The 18,692-nt window shown below is 40.7% G+C and overlaps 1 protein-coding gene across 17 annotated transcripts in view; it reads left to right on the top strand.

The window, feature by feature from the left end:
* Positions 1-4,424: 4,424 nt before the first annotated feature.
* Positions 4,425-18,692, top strand: part of LOC108942417 (receptor-type tyrosine-protein phosphatase eta-like) — a 36,282-nt gene continuing 22,014 nt past the window's right edge. For 4 of the 17 annotated variants that reach the window (XM_029251773.1, XM_029251768.1, XM_029251769.1 and 1 more), the window contains exons 1-16: positions 4,425-4,569; positions 4,825-4,860; positions 4,971-5,006; positions 5,117-5,176; positions 5,287-5,322; positions 5,429-5,464; positions 5,575-5,634; positions 5,745-5,780; positions 11,045-11,305; positions 11,817-12,077; positions 13,464-13,724; positions 14,088-14,348; positions 15,184-15,444; positions 15,807-16,067; positions 16,431-16,691; positions 17,526-17,786. In XM_029251773.1, the coding sequence (XP_029107606.1) occupies positions 4,440-4,569; positions 4,825-4,860; positions 4,971-5,006; positions 5,117-5,176; positions 5,287-5,322; positions 5,429-5,464; positions 5,575-5,634; positions 5,745-5,780; positions 11,045-11,305; positions 11,817-12,077; positions 13,464-13,724; positions 14,088-14,348; positions 15,184-15,444; positions 15,807-16,067; positions 16,431-16,691; positions 17,526-17,786 (2,518 nt within the window). In that variant the 5' untranslated portion in view covers positions 4,425-4,439. Of the gene's footprint in view, positions 4,570-4,824; positions 4,861-4,970; positions 5,007-5,116; positions 5,177-5,286; positions 5,323-5,428; positions 5,465-5,574; positions 5,635-5,744; positions 5,781-7,120; positions 7,461-11,044; positions 11,306-11,816; positions 12,078-13,463; positions 13,725-14,087; positions 14,349-15,183; positions 15,445-15,806; positions 16,068-16,430; positions 16,692-17,525; positions 17,787-18,692 lie in introns of those variants that run through there. The other 13 variants (XM_029251758.1, XM_029251759.1, XM_029251761.1 and 10 more) reach the window with 13 other exon arrangements.

The raw sequence follows: 18,692 nt of genomic DNA, 5'->3' as shown, positions 1-18,692 counted from the left end.
AAAAATCTGAGATCAAATCTGAGTTTGTTTATTGATAGTAATCTGCCTAATATTCAAATGTTTGCATACGAAACGTTACAGACTGCATTAGGAGAACAGGCAAATTACATGTTATGTGGACCTTCAGCGAATGTTTTGTTTTGAAAGTGAGCTTTATTCGCTAAGCCGAGACATGCTCCTCCTGTAATGCTTCCCGCACCAGCTGTCCGACGTCACGCCGATTCACCCCGTTCCATGTTTGCAGTTCAGTAAACAGTAACCCATAAAATCCGATAGCCTTTGGCGTGTCTGCAGGGGAATGTCCCAAAGTGAATGTTTTTGTCAATGATTAAGGGGTTTCATGCACCTCCAGGAAACTCGGCCCAGTATTCGCCATTAGAGAGAAGGCAGACGTGGTGCTACTCCTATTGTCGGTGTTTCTATTCACTCGAGTGCAGCTCACAATTGGAGGAAGACTTTTTTTTTTTTTTTTTTTTAAAAGTCAGTCTTTTATCGTTTCACTTCTCTGTTCTGCTGTCTGACAGGTCTGTTTGACAACAGCTATTGCTCACCTTCATCATTTTTCACTTTCGCTGCTCAGCTGCAGTGTAGTTAATGTTGTTTTATTAGTTTATAGACAAAATCCAAAAATGCTTTACAAAAATGTCCAAAAACCCCTTACGTGACTGGACATCTGTAGAAGAAATTCGGATCAGGTGTCTACTTTGGGATGCGTCTCCAACTGTCCTGTTTTTAAATGTATATTTAAATCTATTTATCCACTGTATGTGTAGTAGCAGAAATTAGGTATTTACCATTAATTTAGTTAAATGGTTATCCGTCCATCCATCCAGTTTCCATAACTGCTCGTCCTGCTTGTAGTGATCCAAAGGCTATCCCAGAATCATTGGGCACAAGGCTGAGGGGGGGTACGCTCTGGACTGTACATCACAGCGTAGTTGCACACACACCCACCCACCCACACACTAAGGGCAATATAGCATGACCAGTTCACCCAAACACCACATCTTGGAACTGCGGGAGGAATCTGGAACACACGCAGACACGGAGAGAACGTGCAGATTCCACACAGACTGAGCAGGGGTCAAACCCACGTTCTCTCGCACCATCCAGGCGCTGTGAGGTGGCAGCGCTAGTCACTGCACCACCATGCTGCCCATATAGTTGTATAGTTATTTTTAGTTAGTGAAGTTAAACAAATTGTGCAGTAAAATATGAGCACAATACTGCAGAGCATTCTCTGACTTTTTTCTTTATAGATTGTGATATGAAATTTTCTACACAATGAAATTAAATTACACTACTGTAAATGTACTGTTAAATATAATACAAGGTTGATTTGAAACAAATTATAACATAACTGCAAAGATCTTAATACAAAGATAAACATCTGTAAAAGCCATGTTTAAAGGCTTCCAGTTAGAAATGAACTCTGCATGTGTCATGCCAGATGGGGGAGGGGCAGCCTTTTCGGGGTCATTGATTTTTCCACCCCGTTGTGAGTTTTCCGTCAAACGTTTCTGTGGCCCAAATGTACTTTGACTCGTTACAAAACACACATTGAGGTTCTTGGGGTTTGGGTGTGCGGTTTCTTTTGGCACTCCCATCAAAAGGTGAGTTTCTTATGCTGATCACAGGTTAAGGACACAATGTTAACTTGTAATGCTGTTTATCGTAGTTTTTAATGCTTACATATCAACAAAAAAACCAGTTAAGCCCGCTCCAACGTGCATTGCAAATACTTCTCCCTTGAATGCTTTATGCTGCTCGGAATAGTGATTTTGTTTTCATTTCTTCCTCTTTTAAGGCCATCAGGCCTCTGACTTACATTGAAGAAAGGTCTCAAAACTCATTCCTTTCAGACTCACTTCTCCCACGAACTCCTGTATGCTTGATTAACATGTACTTGTTTAATAATGAAAAAAGCAGATATACAGCTGTCCGTGTAATGTACGCTGGTTTATACTGCGGTATGACACAAGTGCACTGTACTCATGAATAACATGCCTGCATCCAAATCTCTCCTTCTGTTGGTTTGATGGACTGACTGACTATTGCTCTATGAGCTGAATGTTGCTTTGGAGAAAAGTGTCTGTTAAATAAATACATGTAAATGTACCCCCAGCCCAGACCACCAAGCTACACAGGGAGCTAACTAGTCTGGCTCCCACTGGTTACATACTGTTGCCCCCTACTGGTGAACTGAGCTCCCAGCAGCTTTGTAAACTGCATAATAACATGGCAGTAAAGAGCTTCCAAACACAAGAGCAGTGTGGGACCTGTGCTGATACGCTTAAGTCAACTCCCCACACTCAGGCCTGGGAATAAAAGTAACATTTTGAAGTGTGCCCCCCCACACTAACTAAACGAGGGCTCTCAACATGTGTTTGAATTGGTCAACACCCTGCATCATAACTCTTGCATAGAGAAAAAAATATGCCTAGAAAGGGAAGTACATTTGTTTTACCGGAGGAATTTGAATGTACCACCATTTACTGCAGAATTTCCTCTTTCAGTTTTAGCAGCTCATCTCAATTGTTACTTTTCGGAACTTGAGTTAAAGGTGTCGCAACAGAAAGTAGAAGCAAAAAAGTAAAATAAGTAAATGAATACATTAAAAGTAAATACACAATTAGTAAAATAAGTAATAAACTTTCAGTTTGCACAAGAATTTACCAATTTTTACATTATTTTAAATTTTTTGCATTGACTGATATAGACTTAGTGGGGGGTGCAGTGGCGGAGTGGGTTGGACTGGGCCCTGCTCTCCCAGGTGGGTCTAGGGTTCGAGTCCCACTTGGGATGCCTTGTGATGGACTGGCGTCCCGTCCTGGGTGTGTCCCCTCCCCCTCCGGCCTTACGCCCTGTGTTGCCGGGTTAGGCTCCGGTTCCCCGCGACAGCGTATGGGACAAGTGGTTCAGACAGCGTGTGTGTGAGATACAGACTTATAAATAAATCATTATAATTTACACCCCTGATTCTACTTACCTACTTCGTTTGATCAATACAACTTGGGCTTCACTTACTTTTACAGCTGCACTACTTGTGTGTTTCTACTACGCACATGACTTCATCTATAGGAACATATGGTTCTCATTACATATAACATTTTGTGGCAAAACTAAAGGACAAAAGGGACTCACATACTTCAAGCAGCACTGTATAATAGAGAAATTACTTAGTATATTTACATTTATTCATTCAGCAGATGCATAAAGCAAAGCGAAGAACATAATATTTACAGTATTCTGGAGTGTATTTCACAGACACACGCACACAGTCTGAAACCGCTTGTCCCAAGCGGGGTCGCAGCAAGCCGGAGCCTAACCCGGCAGCACTGGGCACAAGGCTGGAGGGGAGGGGCCACACCCAGAATGGAATGCCAGGCCATCCCAAGGCACCCCAAGCAGGACTCGAACCCCACACCCACCACATAGTGGGACCCGGCCAAGCCCGCTGCGCCACCACACTCCCCATTTCATGGACATTTTGGCTAAATTTGATTTCTAACTGCTTTTCTTTCCTTTTTAAGCTGGAAAGTATTAATTTTACTCTAATTTATTTCAATTATATTTGAGGTGAATTTTTCTATGTTTGGTTGAAAAAGAATATCTAATTCCATTCTCACAGATTTTGCTTTTAGTGGAATTTTTTCTTATGAAATTTTACTTTCAGTATGGCTTTTATCTTCTGCATAACTTCTTGAGTTTTGATGGGGTACAATGGAAAAATGACTCGATGTGTGTAAGAATATCTGGGTTTATTAATATCTACTAAACACAGAAATAACTCCTAAATCACTCATTTTGTAATTTTCATTACACCGGTTAAGACTCACAAGTTTTAAGTGGTTGCAGTTTCCTGTTCTTCAAAATACTTTATCAGAAAATCCAGAAAGATTTTGTGTAAGATATTGTTGCATAATTTGAGCATTGTCTAATTTTTAATAAAGTATTCTTTTCTCCTTTCCAGGGCTGTCAAATAGAAATAATAGGTGAGTACAGTAATGACTCGTCATTAACTTGGTTAATTTTTTGCCCACTCTTCCTCCTTCCACCGTGTGATATTTTGAAGGCTTTCTTGGATGTTCTTCCCACTTAAAGTGACTCCAAGGGCATTTTTGTGGGGTTAAGATCTGGGCTTTGACTTGCCTGTTCCATGCAAAATTTAGTTTTTCAGTTTTATCTGTAAAATTAGATCATCTTTATCTGTCAGTATCTTGAAGTGACAATCAAACGTCCTTCTGTCGAAAAATGTAGAAAAAGACCGACCTGTTCATAAGGTGTACTTACTTTTTCACACCAGTGTATATACTGCACTGCAATGGAGTGGCATCCCATGAGGTGTGCCCTGCCTCTTACCCTGTGCTTCTAGGATAGGCTGTGGAAAAATAAGATCCTGGATTGGACAATTTGTTGATAAAATTGAAAATGGTAACATGTACAAAACACTACATGCAACTCAGTCTACAAATCAGCCTGTAGATAAGCTTACAAACAAGTCTATAACTGAGTCTACAATTCAATCTACAGCCCAGTCTACTACCCCGTCTCCTGTCGTGTCTTCAAGTAAGTAATTCAAGTCCCATAATTATTATAAATCCGAACCATACTTGAACCAAATAGCCAAATTGTACTTATAAACAAGTCTATAACTGAGTCTACAATTCAATCTACAGCCCAGTCTACTACCCCGTCTCTTGTCGTGTCTTCAAGTAAGTAATTCAAGTCCCATAATTATTATAAATCCGAACCATACTTGAACCAAATAGCCAAATTGTACTCATAACAAGTCTATAACTGAGTCTACAATTCAATCTACAGCCCAGTCTACTACCCCGTCTCCTGTCGTGTCTTCAAGTAAGTAATTCAAGTCCCATAATTATTATAAATCCGAACCATACTTGAACCAAATAGCCAAATTGTACTTATAAACAAGTCTATAACTGAGTCTACAATTCAATCTACAGCCCAGTCTACTACCCCGTCTCCTGTCGTGTCTTCAAGTAAGTAATTCAAGTCCCATAATTATTATAAATCCGAACCATACTTGAACCAAATAGCCAAATTGTACTTATAAACAAGTCTATAACTGAGTCTACAATTCAATCTACAGCCCAGTCTCCTGCAGAGTCTGCAGTTCAGTCTACTACCCCGTCTCCTGTCGTGTCTTCAAGTAAGTAGCTCAAGTCCCATTATTATTATAAATCCGAACCAGACTTGAACCAAATAGCCAAATTGTACTTATAAACAAGTCTATAACTGAGTCTACAATTCAATCTACAGCCCAGTCTACTACCCCGTCTCCTGTCGTGTCTTCAAGTAGCTCAAGTCCCATTATTATTATAAATCCGAACCAGACTTGAACCAAATAGCCAAATTGTACTTATAAACAAGTCTATAACTGAGTCTACAATTCAATCTACAGCCCAGTCTACTACCCCGTCTCCTGTCGTGTCTTCAAGTAAGTAATTCAAGTCCCATAATTATTATAAATCCGAACCATACTTGAACCAAATAGCCAAATTGTACTTATAAACAAGTCTATAACTGAGTCTACAATTCAATCTACAGCCCAGTCTCCTGCAGAGTCTGCAGTTCAGTCTACTACCCCGTCTCCTGTCGTGTCTTCAAGTAAGTAGCTCAAGTCCCATTATTATTATAAATCCGAACCAGACTTGAACCAAATAGCCAAATTGTACTTATAAACAAGTCTATAACTGAGTCTACAATTCAATCTACAGCCCAGTCTACTACCCCGTCTCCTGTCGTGTCTTCAAGTAAGTAGCTCAAGTCCCATTATTATTATAAATCCGAACCAGACTTGAACCAAATAGCCAAACTGTACTTATAAACAAGTAATGGTTCTATTCCACTGAAGTCACTTTCCAATATGGAGGCTCTCAATCATTTTCTTCACCCTTTCAATTTTTTGTACTTTAAAGAAGGTTCCCTCAATCCCTGCAGCTGATCCTCTCTGAGCTGTAGTCTACACACTGTATTTACTTCCTAGTCCTTCCTCTTTCTTGTTCCATCTTGTCCTTCAAGACCAATGACAAAGTTGAGTAATTTTCTGATAACCTCATAATGTAGGTGCTGTACTTTCATATTCTGTCTGGTACTGTCTTGTTTTTCCAAATCTATTCTTTAACCACCATCTCATTTCTAACTCTTCCATCCATGGTATTAACATCCTTCTGTAGCACTACATTTCAGAAGAGGATATCGTTTGTTCATTGTCTTTTCTGATAGGCTATAATTCAAAGCCATGAAAGTGGACTGACCAAATATACCATTTTAGAGTATTCAGAGACAGCTTGAGGTATCTAATTTTTAACAGCATGAAGTCTTTTTAAGGGTACAGTATTAAAGTCTACCTTTGCTCGGACTGTTCTTCACTTCATCTCCTTTATACATCTCCCGTCAAGAAAATAAAAAAGTAACGATAGATCTTGGATTTATTTCACATGATATTTGTTTTCACAGTTAAACGGATAGGAGTGATGAGTGAGGTTCTGTCTTTTAATGTAAATATCAACATAACATATGAAAAACTATGTTTATAAAAAAGACAAATTAGCAACTCAATGAATACCTAAATGGGGTGCCGAGTGAAGAAAAATATGAATTTTTTTTTTCTACATAGTGTTTAATGGTTTATAGTGGACTGGAAGTGGAAGGAGCTAATTTATGATGATTCATCTCAGCTTTGCTTGCAGTGGTATTATATGCCTGCAAAAACCACTGTCATCAGAGTGTACATTAGGCTTAAACCCTTTGATTTGAACTGATTTTGAGATTTTTCCATGTGCTGTCACGTCGACGCCTGCATCACAATCGACAGCAGCTGACACCAATCGGAGCACGCACCCTTAAAAGACCTTCCCCAGCTCTCATGCACTTGTGGAATCTCACTGAGACAACCGTCCCGTATGCACTATGTCCTGTTCTTCCTCGTCCCTAGCTTCCTGTCTCCGTTCCCCAGCTTTCAACCCTTCACATCATCTCCTGACCATGTCCATGGATCCTTGCTCTCACTCTGACCACCAATTGACCGACTCTTCGCCCATCCCCGACAATGAGAACTCGCCTGATCCCTTAGTTCCTGATGAACGATCCTGCACTTGGGTCCAGCCCCCCCCCACGTCCTCGGTTCTGCGTGACATGTGCTAGTGTTCCACAATGCCTTCACTTTTCAGCACCTGTGACTATTGCCAACCTTAATGCCACAGCAGTCAACACAACGGCATTATATGTAAAATGGACCTGAGAAAGTTACCAGAGCAACTTCTATTATCTAGTAAATGTTTCTAACACCAGTAACGTGCAACAAACCCTTAATACTACAGAAGAAATGGTTGTCATCTCCGACCTCCTCCCAGGAACGTTTCACAAATTTGTGGTGGTTGCAGTGGTGAGAAACATCTGGTCAGAGCCTGCAAATGTTACCATCTACACAAGTAAGAAAGCCATCTTATTCAGTTTCACTTTGACATTTTACATGGTTATATGATGAACTGGTCAACAAACTCTTAAATGAGTTTGTGGAGACAATGTATTTTTTAGTCAGTAGTAGTTTACATTTCAGTGATACTGGAATTTAATAAAAATACTTAAATGTAATTATACCCATATCCAAGGTTTTTACACTCCCTAACTAGGGAATGAAATAAGGGCATCTGTATTGTTAATTTTGTATTGACTGTAAATTAGTTTTAAAGTGTCTTTCGAGTTTTGAACAATATGAGTTGCAAACTGACTTCAGGGTCCTATTTAGTTAAACTTTAGAGCCAAAGTACAGTGTAAAAGTACTAGTTCTGGCAAAATACTGGGAATTAGTGATTCAGTTTCATCTGAATAGTGAGCATAACGGAAAAGAATTTTTCACTACTTTTACTTAACGCAAGATCTTTTCTAAACTTCTGTTTTTAATTTACATTACATTGTAGTTTGTATTTCAGTACATTTTAAAGAAAGTGTGGTGTGATCGACATTGCAATCTACAATCTTAAACTAAACAGTGAATACTCAACATGTGATTTTAAATTCCAGATGAACTTGAAAAATTTTACAGCATGAAAAATTTATGGATCAAAGTGAACAACTCTGAAATCTAAAGATGTTCAAAAGTAATTTATGCTAAAGATGAAGAAGAGTTTTACTTGGCAATTTTAATACTTTAATTCGTAATATTTTTAGAAAGCATTACTTCTATTTCACAGAATGGTTTTTCAGCAAAACTTCTGATGAGATGTGAAATACAGTGAATGCTTAATACATGGTGCTCTCAAAGCTTTTCCTTTAATTACCAAGTAGGGATTTAATATCCACATAAATACTTTTTCAATGTTACTGAAAATTTTAATGAAAACTGAACATATTCCTTATATAAAATATTCTAGAACAAGCAGCCTGTGATCAACTTTCTGAATTCCTCACCCAGAACCATCGCCTCAAAGGATATCAGTCTGGATTCAAAGTTGGTCACTCCACAGAGACGGCACTTATGGCAGTGTCTGATCGCCAGAGCAGCCTCCCTCTCCTCGGTCTTCATCCTCCTTGACCTGTTTGCAGCATTCGACACTGTCAATCACCAGTTTCTACTCTCCTCTCAGCTTGGAATCAAAGGAACAAAACTAAGAAGGAAAAACCTATCTGACAGATCCTATCAAGTGGTCTGGCAGGACTCCCCTTCTCCTCTGCGTCTCTCAACCGGTGTCCCGCAGGGCTCAGTACTGGGTCCTCTGCTCTTCTCGATCTACACCTCCTCCCTCGGCCCTGTCATTGCCTCCCATGGACTCGGATACCACTGCTACGCTGATGATATCCAGCTCTTCCTCTCCTTTCCACCTGGAGCATCAGACATTTCTGCGTGCATTGCTGCCTGCATGTCGGGCATCTCTACACAGATGTCTGATGACCACCTACAGCTCAACCTCTCCAAAACAGAGATCATACACCTCCCAGCTGGCCTGTCTTTCTGTCATGATCTCTCAATCAAATTGCACAACTCACTCATTTTGCTTACCTTCTCGGCTAAGAGTCTGGGAGCGATGACTGACCGAAGTCTATCTTTCTCTCAGCACATCGAAGCCACAACCCGGACCCGCAGATGGATCCTGCATAACATCCCCAGAATCCATCCTTACCTCACAACAACTCTACCCAACTACTTTCTCAGGCCACGGTGACATCCCGTCCGGACTACTGCAACTCTCTCGTGTCTGGCTTTCCCGCTACTGCCATCAAACCTCTACAGCCGATACAGAACGCTGCTGCCCGAGTTGTGTTTGACTCGCCGAAAGGTTCGCACGCGTCTCCCCTACTTGTTTCTCTGCACTGGCTTCCCCTAGCTGCCCGGATCAAATTTAAGACCCTGGTTATGGCCTACGAGTGCATCAGTAGAACTGCGCACTTGTACTACTGAGTAGTACAACTATCTACAAGACTTGATCATTCACTACACGCCAACCAGACTGATTTTTTTTTCCCTTCCTGAAGAAATGGAGTTCATTGAGACAAACAACTTTTATTGTTAGGCACTATCAACGTTGCACAGGTGAATGGTATGAATGAGTCAGCAACTACAACTGAAAAGGAGTTGCTCGAGACAATTTTTTTTCCTGAGGCAGTATAAATAAGTTTTAAATGTATTTTGGGTCAGTTTAAAATCCATCCATCCATCCATCTTCCTCCGCTATCCGGGGGCAGCAGTCCGAGCAGAACCCTCCAGACTTCCCTCTCCCCGCACACCTCCTCCAGTTCCTCTGGGGAAACCCCAAGGCGTTCCCAGGCCAGCCGGGAGACATAGTCTCTCCAACGTGTCCCGGGCTTGTCCCACTGGGAGGAGGCCTCAGGGCAGACCCAGAACACCTCCCCGGGGAGGCGTCCAGGAGGCATCCGGAACAGAGGCCCGAGCCACCTCAATTGGCTCCTCTCGATGTGGAGGAGCAGCGGCTCTACTCCGAGCTCCTCCCGGGTGACTGAGCTCCTCACCCTATCCCTAAGGGTGCGCCCAGCCACCCTGCGGAGGAAACTCATTTCTGCCACTTGTATCCGCGATCTCATTCTTTCGGTCATGATCCAGAGTTCATGACCATAGGTGAGGGTAGGAACGTTGATCGACCGGTAAATTGAGAGCTTCGCCTTACGACTCAGCTCCTTCTTCACCACAACAGATCGGTACAATGACCGCATTACTGCGGACGCCACACCGTTCCGTCTGTCAACCTACCGCTCCATTTTTCCCTCACTCGTGAACAAGACCCCGAGATATTTAAACTCCTCCACTTGAGGGAGCAACTCCCCCCTAACCCGGAGAGGGCAATCCACCTTTTTCCGACTGTCAGTTTAAAATTTCTCAAAAATTCCGTTAACTTTCTGAACTGGTGTTCAGGAAATGTGACATGGACAAAATTAAACATAAATACTTAAATATTTTGTAAAGTCGCATAATATGGCTATAAATGGACTATTTTTCAGTCCAGTTATGCTACTGTAAGTATCTGTTGACAGTCATGTTTTCTAAGTTGAACGGCAAACACGACTCATTTCTACGCCCGGTGGATAGATGGCAGTAAAGAGCACAAACAGAATTGGAGCGTGGGTCCGTCTTAATTTCAATTCACCTCACTTCCACTGTGTTAACAGGTCATATTTGGTGTTCCTGAGTGTCAATCGTAAACAGCAATACTAGAAACATTGCAAAATGTCAATGGTATGAATCAGTCAACAACTGGAGTTGAAACGGGGTTGCTCGAGACAATTTTATTCCTCAGGCACTATCAATAAGTTCTTGATGTATTTTGATTCAGTTTAAATTCTCTCAAAAATCCAGTTAACTTCCTAAACTGGCATTCTGGAAATGTGACATGAACAAAATAGAATAATTAAACAGTATTTTGCAGAGTTGCGTAATACGACTAAAAATGGTCTCTCTTGAAAAATCTTGCTCAGGATGAGTGAAATAGTGAAAACAAATGCCCACAATTCCCAATTCAGGTTTTTTTCCCCCCATTCCCGACCCCCTCTCTTCCACGCACAGGGCCTGAAATCATCAGGAACCCGATCATCACAGACATAAAAACCACATCTATCTCTCTGAACTGGACTCAACCTGTAGGAAACGTCGCCTTCTATACAGTACAGTGGAGTAACGCTAGTGGAATCCAGAACAGTTCTACCAGTAACACATTCATTACGGTCAATGGTCTGACGCCTGGAACTCAGTATACATTCAGCATCACTGCGTTTGCAGCGGATAACCAAACTTCTGGAGCCACATTTACTATATCTCAATGTACTCGTAAGTTTTGGTTCAGGAACATTGCACGTGTCAATAGCATGAATCAGTCAGCAACTGGAGTTAAAACGGGGTTGCTCGAGACAATTTTATTCCTCAGGCACTATCAATAAGTTCTTCATGTATTTTGATTCAGCTTAAATTCTCTCAAAAATCCAGTTACTTCCTAAACTGGCATCCTGGAAATGTGACATGAACAAATAGAATAATAAACAGTATTTGCAGAGTTGCATAATACGACTAAAAAATGGTCTCTCTTGAAAAATCTTGCTCAGGATGAGTGAAATAGTGAAAACAAATGCCCACATTCCCAATTCAGGTTTTTTTTTCTCCCATTCCCGACCCCTCTCTTCCACGCATAGGCCCTGACGTCATCAGAACCTGATCACACAGAGATAAAAACAACATCTATCTCTCTGAACTGGACTCAACCTGTAGGAAACGTCGCCTTCTATACAGTACAGTGGAGTAACGCCAGTGGAATCCATCCCGACCCCCTCTCTTCCACGCATAGGCCCTGACGTCATCAGGAACCCGATCATCACAGAGATAAAAACAACATCTATCTCTCTGAACTGGACTCAACCTGTAGGAAACGTCGCCTTCTATACAGTACAGTGGAGTAACGCCAGTGGAATCCAGAACAGTTCTACCAGTAACACATTCATTACGGTCAATGGTCTGACGCCTGGAACTCAGTATACATTCAGCATCACTGCGTTTGCAGCGGATAACCAAACTTCTGGAGCCACATTTACTATATCTCAATATACTCGTAAGTTTTGGTTTTGTTTATCTTTTAAAAATTAATTCTATATGTATGTGATATACATGATTCCCCCCCCCCTTCATATGTCCAGTGACTAAGGCACTGTCTTCTAACAGACGCATATGTTATGTTCACGAACAGCATTTAGTTGTACTAGACGTGAGATCATTTTATTAACTGATACTAATTCATAAGCTAAGAAAACTCCCTTTGACTTTCTGAATTAGAATTCTGGAAATTCATTGTGAATGAAATAACATAACTGTGAATTTTAACTCAGTCCAGTTATGCTACTGTAAGTATCTGTTGACAGTCATGTTTTCTAAGTTGAACAGCAAACACGACTCATTTCTACGCCCGGTGGATAGATGGCAGTAAAGAGCACAAACAGAATTGGAGCGTGGGTCCGTCTTAATTTCAATTCACCTCACTTCCACTGTGTTAACAGGTCATATTTGGTGTTCCTGAGTGTCAATCGTAAACAGCAATACTAGAAACATTGCAAAATGTCAATGGTATGAATCAGTCAACAACTGGAGTTGAAACGGGGTTGCTCGAGACAATTTTATTCCTCAGGCACTATCAATAAGTTCTTGATGTATTTTGATTCAGTTTAAATTCTCTCAAAAATCCAGTTAACTTCCTAAACTGGCATTCTGGAAATGTGACATGAACAAAATAGAATAATTAAACAGTATTTTGCAGAGTTGTGTAATACGACTAAAAATGGTCTCTCTTGAAAAATCTTGCTCAGGATGAGTGAAATAGTGAAAACAAATGCCCACAATTCCCAATTCAGGTTTTTCTCCCCCCATTCCCGACCCCCTCTCTTCCACGCACAGGGCCTAAAATCATCAGGAACCCGATCATCACAGACATAAAAACCACATCTATCTCTCTGAACTGGACTCAACCTGTAGGAAACGTCGCCTTCTATACAGTACAGTGGAGTAACGCCAGTGGAATCCAGAACAGTTCTACCAGTAACACATTCATTACGGTCAATGGTCTGACGCCTGGAACTCAGTATACATTCAGCATCACTGCGTTTCCAGCGGATAACCAAACTTCTGGAGCCACATTTACTATATCTCAATGTACTCGTAAGTTTTGGTTCAGGAACATTGCACGTGTCAATAGCATGAATCAGTCAGCAACTGGAGTTAAAACGGGGTTGCTCGAGACAATTTTATTCCTCAGGCACTATCAATAAGTTCTTGATGAACAAAATAGAATAATTAAACAGTATTTTGCAGAGTTGCGTAATACGACTAAAAATGGTCTCTCTTGAAAAATCTTGCTCAGGATGAGTGAAATAGTGAAAACAAATGCCCACAATTCCCAATTCAGGTTTTTCCCCCCCATTCCCGACCCCCTCTCTTCCACGCACAGGGCCTGAAATCATCAGGAACCCGATCATCACAGACATAAAAACCACATCTATCTCTCTGAACTGGACTCAACCTGTAGGAAACGTCGCCTTCTATACAGTACAGTGGAGTAACGCCAGTGGAATCCAGAACAGTTCTACCAGTAACACATTCATTACGGTCAATGGTCTGACGCCTGGAACTCAGTATACATTCAGCATCACTGCGTTTCCAGCGGATAACCAAACTTCTGGAGCCACATTTACTATATCTCAATGTACTCGTAAGTTTTGGTTCAGGAACATTGCACGTGTCAATAGCATGAATCAGTCAGCAACTGGAGTTAAAATGGGGTTGCTCGAGACAATTTTATTCCTCAGGCACTATCAATAAGTTCTTCATGTATTTTGGTTCAGCTTAAATTCTCTCAAAAATCCAGTTACTTCCTAAACTGGCATCCTGGAAATGTGACATGAACAAAATAGAATAATTAAACAGTATTTTGCAGAGTTGCGTAATACGACTAAAAATGGTCTCTCTTGAAAAATCTTGCTCAGGATGAGTGAAATAGTGAAAACAAATGCCCACAATTCCCAATTCAGGTTTTTTTTTCTCCCATTCCCGACCCCCTCTCTTCCACGCATAGGCCCTGACGTCATCAGGAACCTGATCATCACAGAGATAAAAACAACATCTATCTCTCTGAACTGGACTCAACCTGTAGGAAACGTCGCCTTCTATACAGTACAGTGGAGTAACGCCAGTGGAATCCAGAACAGTTCTACCAGTAACACATTCATTACGGTCAATGGTCTGACGCCTGGAACTCAGTATACATTCAACATCACTGCGTTTGCAGCGGATAACCAAACTTCTGGAGCCACATTTACTATATCTCAATATACTCGTAAGTTTTGGTTTTGTTTATCTTTTAAAAATTAATTCTATATGTATGTGATATACATGATTCCCCCCCCCCTTCATATGTCCAGTGACTAAGGCACTGTCTTCTAACAGACGCATATGTTATGTTCACGAACAGCATTTTGTTGTACTAGACGTGAGATCATTTTATTAACTGATACTAATTCATAAGCTAAGAAAACTCCCTTTGACTTTCTGAATTAGAATTCTGGAAATTCATTGTGAATGAAATAACATAACTGTGAATTTTAACTCAGTCCAGTTATGCTACTGTAAGTATCTGTTGACAGTCATGTTTTCTAAGTTGAACAGCAAACACGACTCATTTCTACGCCCGGTGGATAGATGGCAGTAAAGAGCACAAACAGAATTGGAGCGTGGGTCCGTCTTAATTTCAATTCACCTCACTTCCACTGTGTTAACAGGTCATATTTGGTGTTCCTGAGTGTCAATCGTAAACAGCAATACTAGAAACATTGCAAAATGTCAATGGTATGAATCAGTCAACAACTGGAGTTGAAACGGGGTTGCTCGAGACAATTTTATTCCTCAGGCACTATCAATAAGTTCTTGATGTATTTTGATTCAGTTTAAATTCTCTCAAAAATCCAGTTAACTTCCTAAACTGGCATTCTGGAAATGTGACATGAACAAAATAGAATAATTAAACAGTATTTTGCAGAGTTGCGTAATACGACTAAAAATGGTCTCTCTTGAAAAATCTTGCTCAGGATGAGTGAAATAGTGAAAACAAATGCCCACAATTCCCAATTCAGGTTTTTCCCCCCCATTCCCGACCCCCTCTCTTCCACGCACAGGGCCTAAAATCATCAGGAACCCGATCATCACAGACATAAAAACCACATCTATCTCTCTGAACTGGACTCAACCTGTAGGAAACGTCGCCTTCTATACAGTACAGTGGAGTAACGCCAGTGGAATCCAGAACAGTTCTACCAGTAACACATTCATTACGGTCAATGGTCTGACGCCTGGAACTCAGTATACATTCAGCATCACTGCGTTTCCAGCGGATAACCAAACTTCTGGAGCCACATTTACTATATCTCAATGTACTCGTAAGTTTTGGTTCAGGAACATTGCACGTGTCAATAGCATGAATCAGTCAGCAACTGGAGTTAAAACGGGGTTGCTCGAGACAATTTTATTCCTCAGGCACTATCAATAAGTTCTTCATGTATTTTGATTCAGTTTAAATTCTCTCAAAAATCCAGTTAACTTCCTAAACTGGCATTCTGGAAATGTGACATGAACAAAATAGAATAATTAAACAGTATTTTGCAGAGTTGCGTAATACGACTAAAAATGGTCTCTCTTGAAAAATCTTGCTCAGGATGAGTGAAATAGTGAAAACAAATGCCCACAATTCCCAATTCAGGTTTTTCCCCCCCATTCCCGACCCCCTCTCTTCCACGCACAGGGCCTGAAATCATCAGGAACCCGATCATCACAGACATAAAAACCACATCTATCTCTCTGAACTGGACTCAACCTGTAGGAAACGTCGCCTTCTATACAGTACAGTGGAGTAACGCCAGTGGAATCCAGAACAGTTCTACCAGTAACACATTCATTACGGTCAATGGTCTGACGCCTGGAACTCAGTATACATTCAGCATCACTGCGTTTCCAGCGGATAACCAAACTTCTGGAGCCACATTTACTATATCTCAATGTACTCGTAAGTTTTGGTTCAGGAACATTGCACGTGTCAATAGCATGAATCAGTCAGCAACTGGAGTTAAAATGGGGTTGCTCGAGACAATTTTATTCCTCAGGCACTATCAATAAGTTCTTCATGTATTTTGGTTCAGCTTAAATTCTCTCAAAAATCCAGTTACTTCCTAAACTGGCATTCTGGAAATGTGACATGAACAAAATAGAATAATTAAACAGTATTTTGCAGAGTTGCGTAATACGACTAAAAATGGTCTCTCTTGAAAAATCTTGCTCAGGATGAGTGAAATAGTGAAAACAAATGCCCACAATTCCCAATTCAGGTTTTTTTTTCTCCCATTCCCGACCCCCTCTCTTCCACGCATAGGCCCTGACGTCATCAGGAACCCGATCATCACAGAGATAAAAACAACATCTATCTCTCTGAACTGGACTCAACCTGTAGGAAACGTCGCCTTCTATACAGTACAGTGGAGTAACGCCAGTGGAATCCAGAACAGTTCTACCAGTAACACATTCATTACGGTCAATGGTCTGACGCCTGGAACTCAGTATACATTCAGCATCACTGCGTTTGCAGCGGATAACCAAACTTCTGGAGCCACATTTACTATATCTCAATATACTCGTAAGTTTTGGTTTTGTTTATCTTTTAAAAATTAATTCTATATGTATGTGATATACATGATTCCCCCCCCCTTCATATGTCCAGTGACTAAGGCACTGTCTTCTAACAGACGCATATGTTATGTTCACGAACAGCATTTTGTTGTACTAGACGTGAGATCATTTTATTAACTGATACTAATTCATAAGCTAAGAAAACTCCCTTTGACTTTCTGAATTAGAATTCTGGAAATTCATTGTGAATGAAATAACATAACTGTGAATTTTAACTCAGTCCAGTTATGCTACTGTAAGTATCTGTTGACAGTCATGTTTTCTAAGTTGAACAGCAAACACGACTCATTTCTACGCCCGGTGGATAGATGGCAGTAAAGAGCACAAACAGAATTGGAGCGTGGGTCCGTCTTAATTTCAATTCACCTCACTTCCACTGTGTTAACAGGTCATATTTGGTGTTCCTGAGTGTCAATCGTAAACAGCAATACTAGAAACATTGCAAAATGTCAATGGTATGAATCAGTCAACAACTGGAGTTGAAACGGGGTTGCTCGAGACAATTTTATTCCTCAGGCACTATCAATAAGTTCTTGATGTATTTTGATTCAGTTTAAATTCTCTCAAAAATCCAGTTAACTTCCTAAACTGGCATTCTGGAAATGTGACATGAACAAAATAGAATAATTAAACAGTATTTTGCAGAGTTGCGTAATACGACTAAAAATGGTCTCTCTTGAAAAATCTTGCTCAGGATGAGTGAAATAGTGAAAACAAATGCCCACAATTCCCAATTCAGGTTTTTTCCCCCCATTCCCGACCCCCTCTCTTCCACGCACAGGGCCTGAAATCATCAGGAACCCGATCATCACAGACATAAAAACCACATCTATCTCTCTGAACTGGACTCAACCTGTAGGAAACGTCGCCTTCTATACAGTACAGTGGAGTAACGCCAGTGGAATCCAGAACAGTTCTACCAGTAACACATTCATTACGGTCAATGGTCTGACGCCTGGAACTCAGTATACATTCAGCATCACTGCGTTTCCAGCGGATAACCAAACTTCTGGAGCCACATTTACTATATCTCAATGTACTCGTAAGTTTTGGTTCAGGAACATTGCACGTGTCAATAGCATGAATCAGTCAGCAACTGGAGTTAAAACGGGGTTGCTCGAGACAATTTTATTCCTCAGGCACTATCAATAAGTTCTTCATGTATTTTGGTTCAGCTTAAATTCTCTCAAAAATCCAGTTACTTCCTAAACTGGCATCCTGGAAATGTGACATGAACAAAATAGAATAATTAAACAGTATTTTGCAGAGTTGCGTAATACGACTAAAAATGGTCTCTCTTGAAAAATCTTGCTCAGGATGAGTGAAATAGTGAAAACAAATGCCCACAATTCCCAATTCAGGTTTTTTTTTCTCCCATTCCCGACCCCCTCTCTTCCACGCATAGGCCCTGACGTCATCAGGAACCCTGATCATCACAGAGATAAAAACAACATCTATCTCTCTGAACTGGACTCAACCTGTAGGAAACGTCGCCTTCTATACAGTACAGTGGAGTAACGCCAGTGGAATCCAGAACAGTTCTACCAGTAACACATTCATTACGGTCAATGGTCTGACGCCTGGAACTCAGTATACATTCAACATCACTGCGTTTGCAGCGGATAACCAAACTCCTGGAGCCGCAGTTAATATATCTCAATATACTCGTAAGTTTTGGTTTTGTTTATCTTTTAAAAATTAATTCTATATGTATGTGATATACATGATTCCCCCCCCCCTTCATATGTCCAGTGACTAAGGCACTGTCTTCTAACAGACGCATATGTTATGTTCACGAACAGCATTTTGTTGTACTAGACGTGAGATCATTTTATTAACTGATACTAATTCATAAGCTAAGAAAACTCCCTTTGACTTTCTGAATTAGAATTCTGGAAATTCATTGTGAATGAAATAACATAACTGTGAATTTTAACTCAGTCCAGTT

Source organism: Scleropages formosus, chromosome 5 (assembly GCF_900964775.1).
Source record: "Scleropages formosus chromosome 5, fSclFor1.1, whole genome shotgun sequence".
Lineage (NCBI taxonomy): Eukaryota > Metazoa > Chordata > Actinopteri > Osteoglossiformes > Osteoglossidae > Scleropages > Scleropages formosus.
Note: the sequence above shows the minus strand (reverse complement) of the source record. Positions and strands in the feature narration are given on the sequence as shown.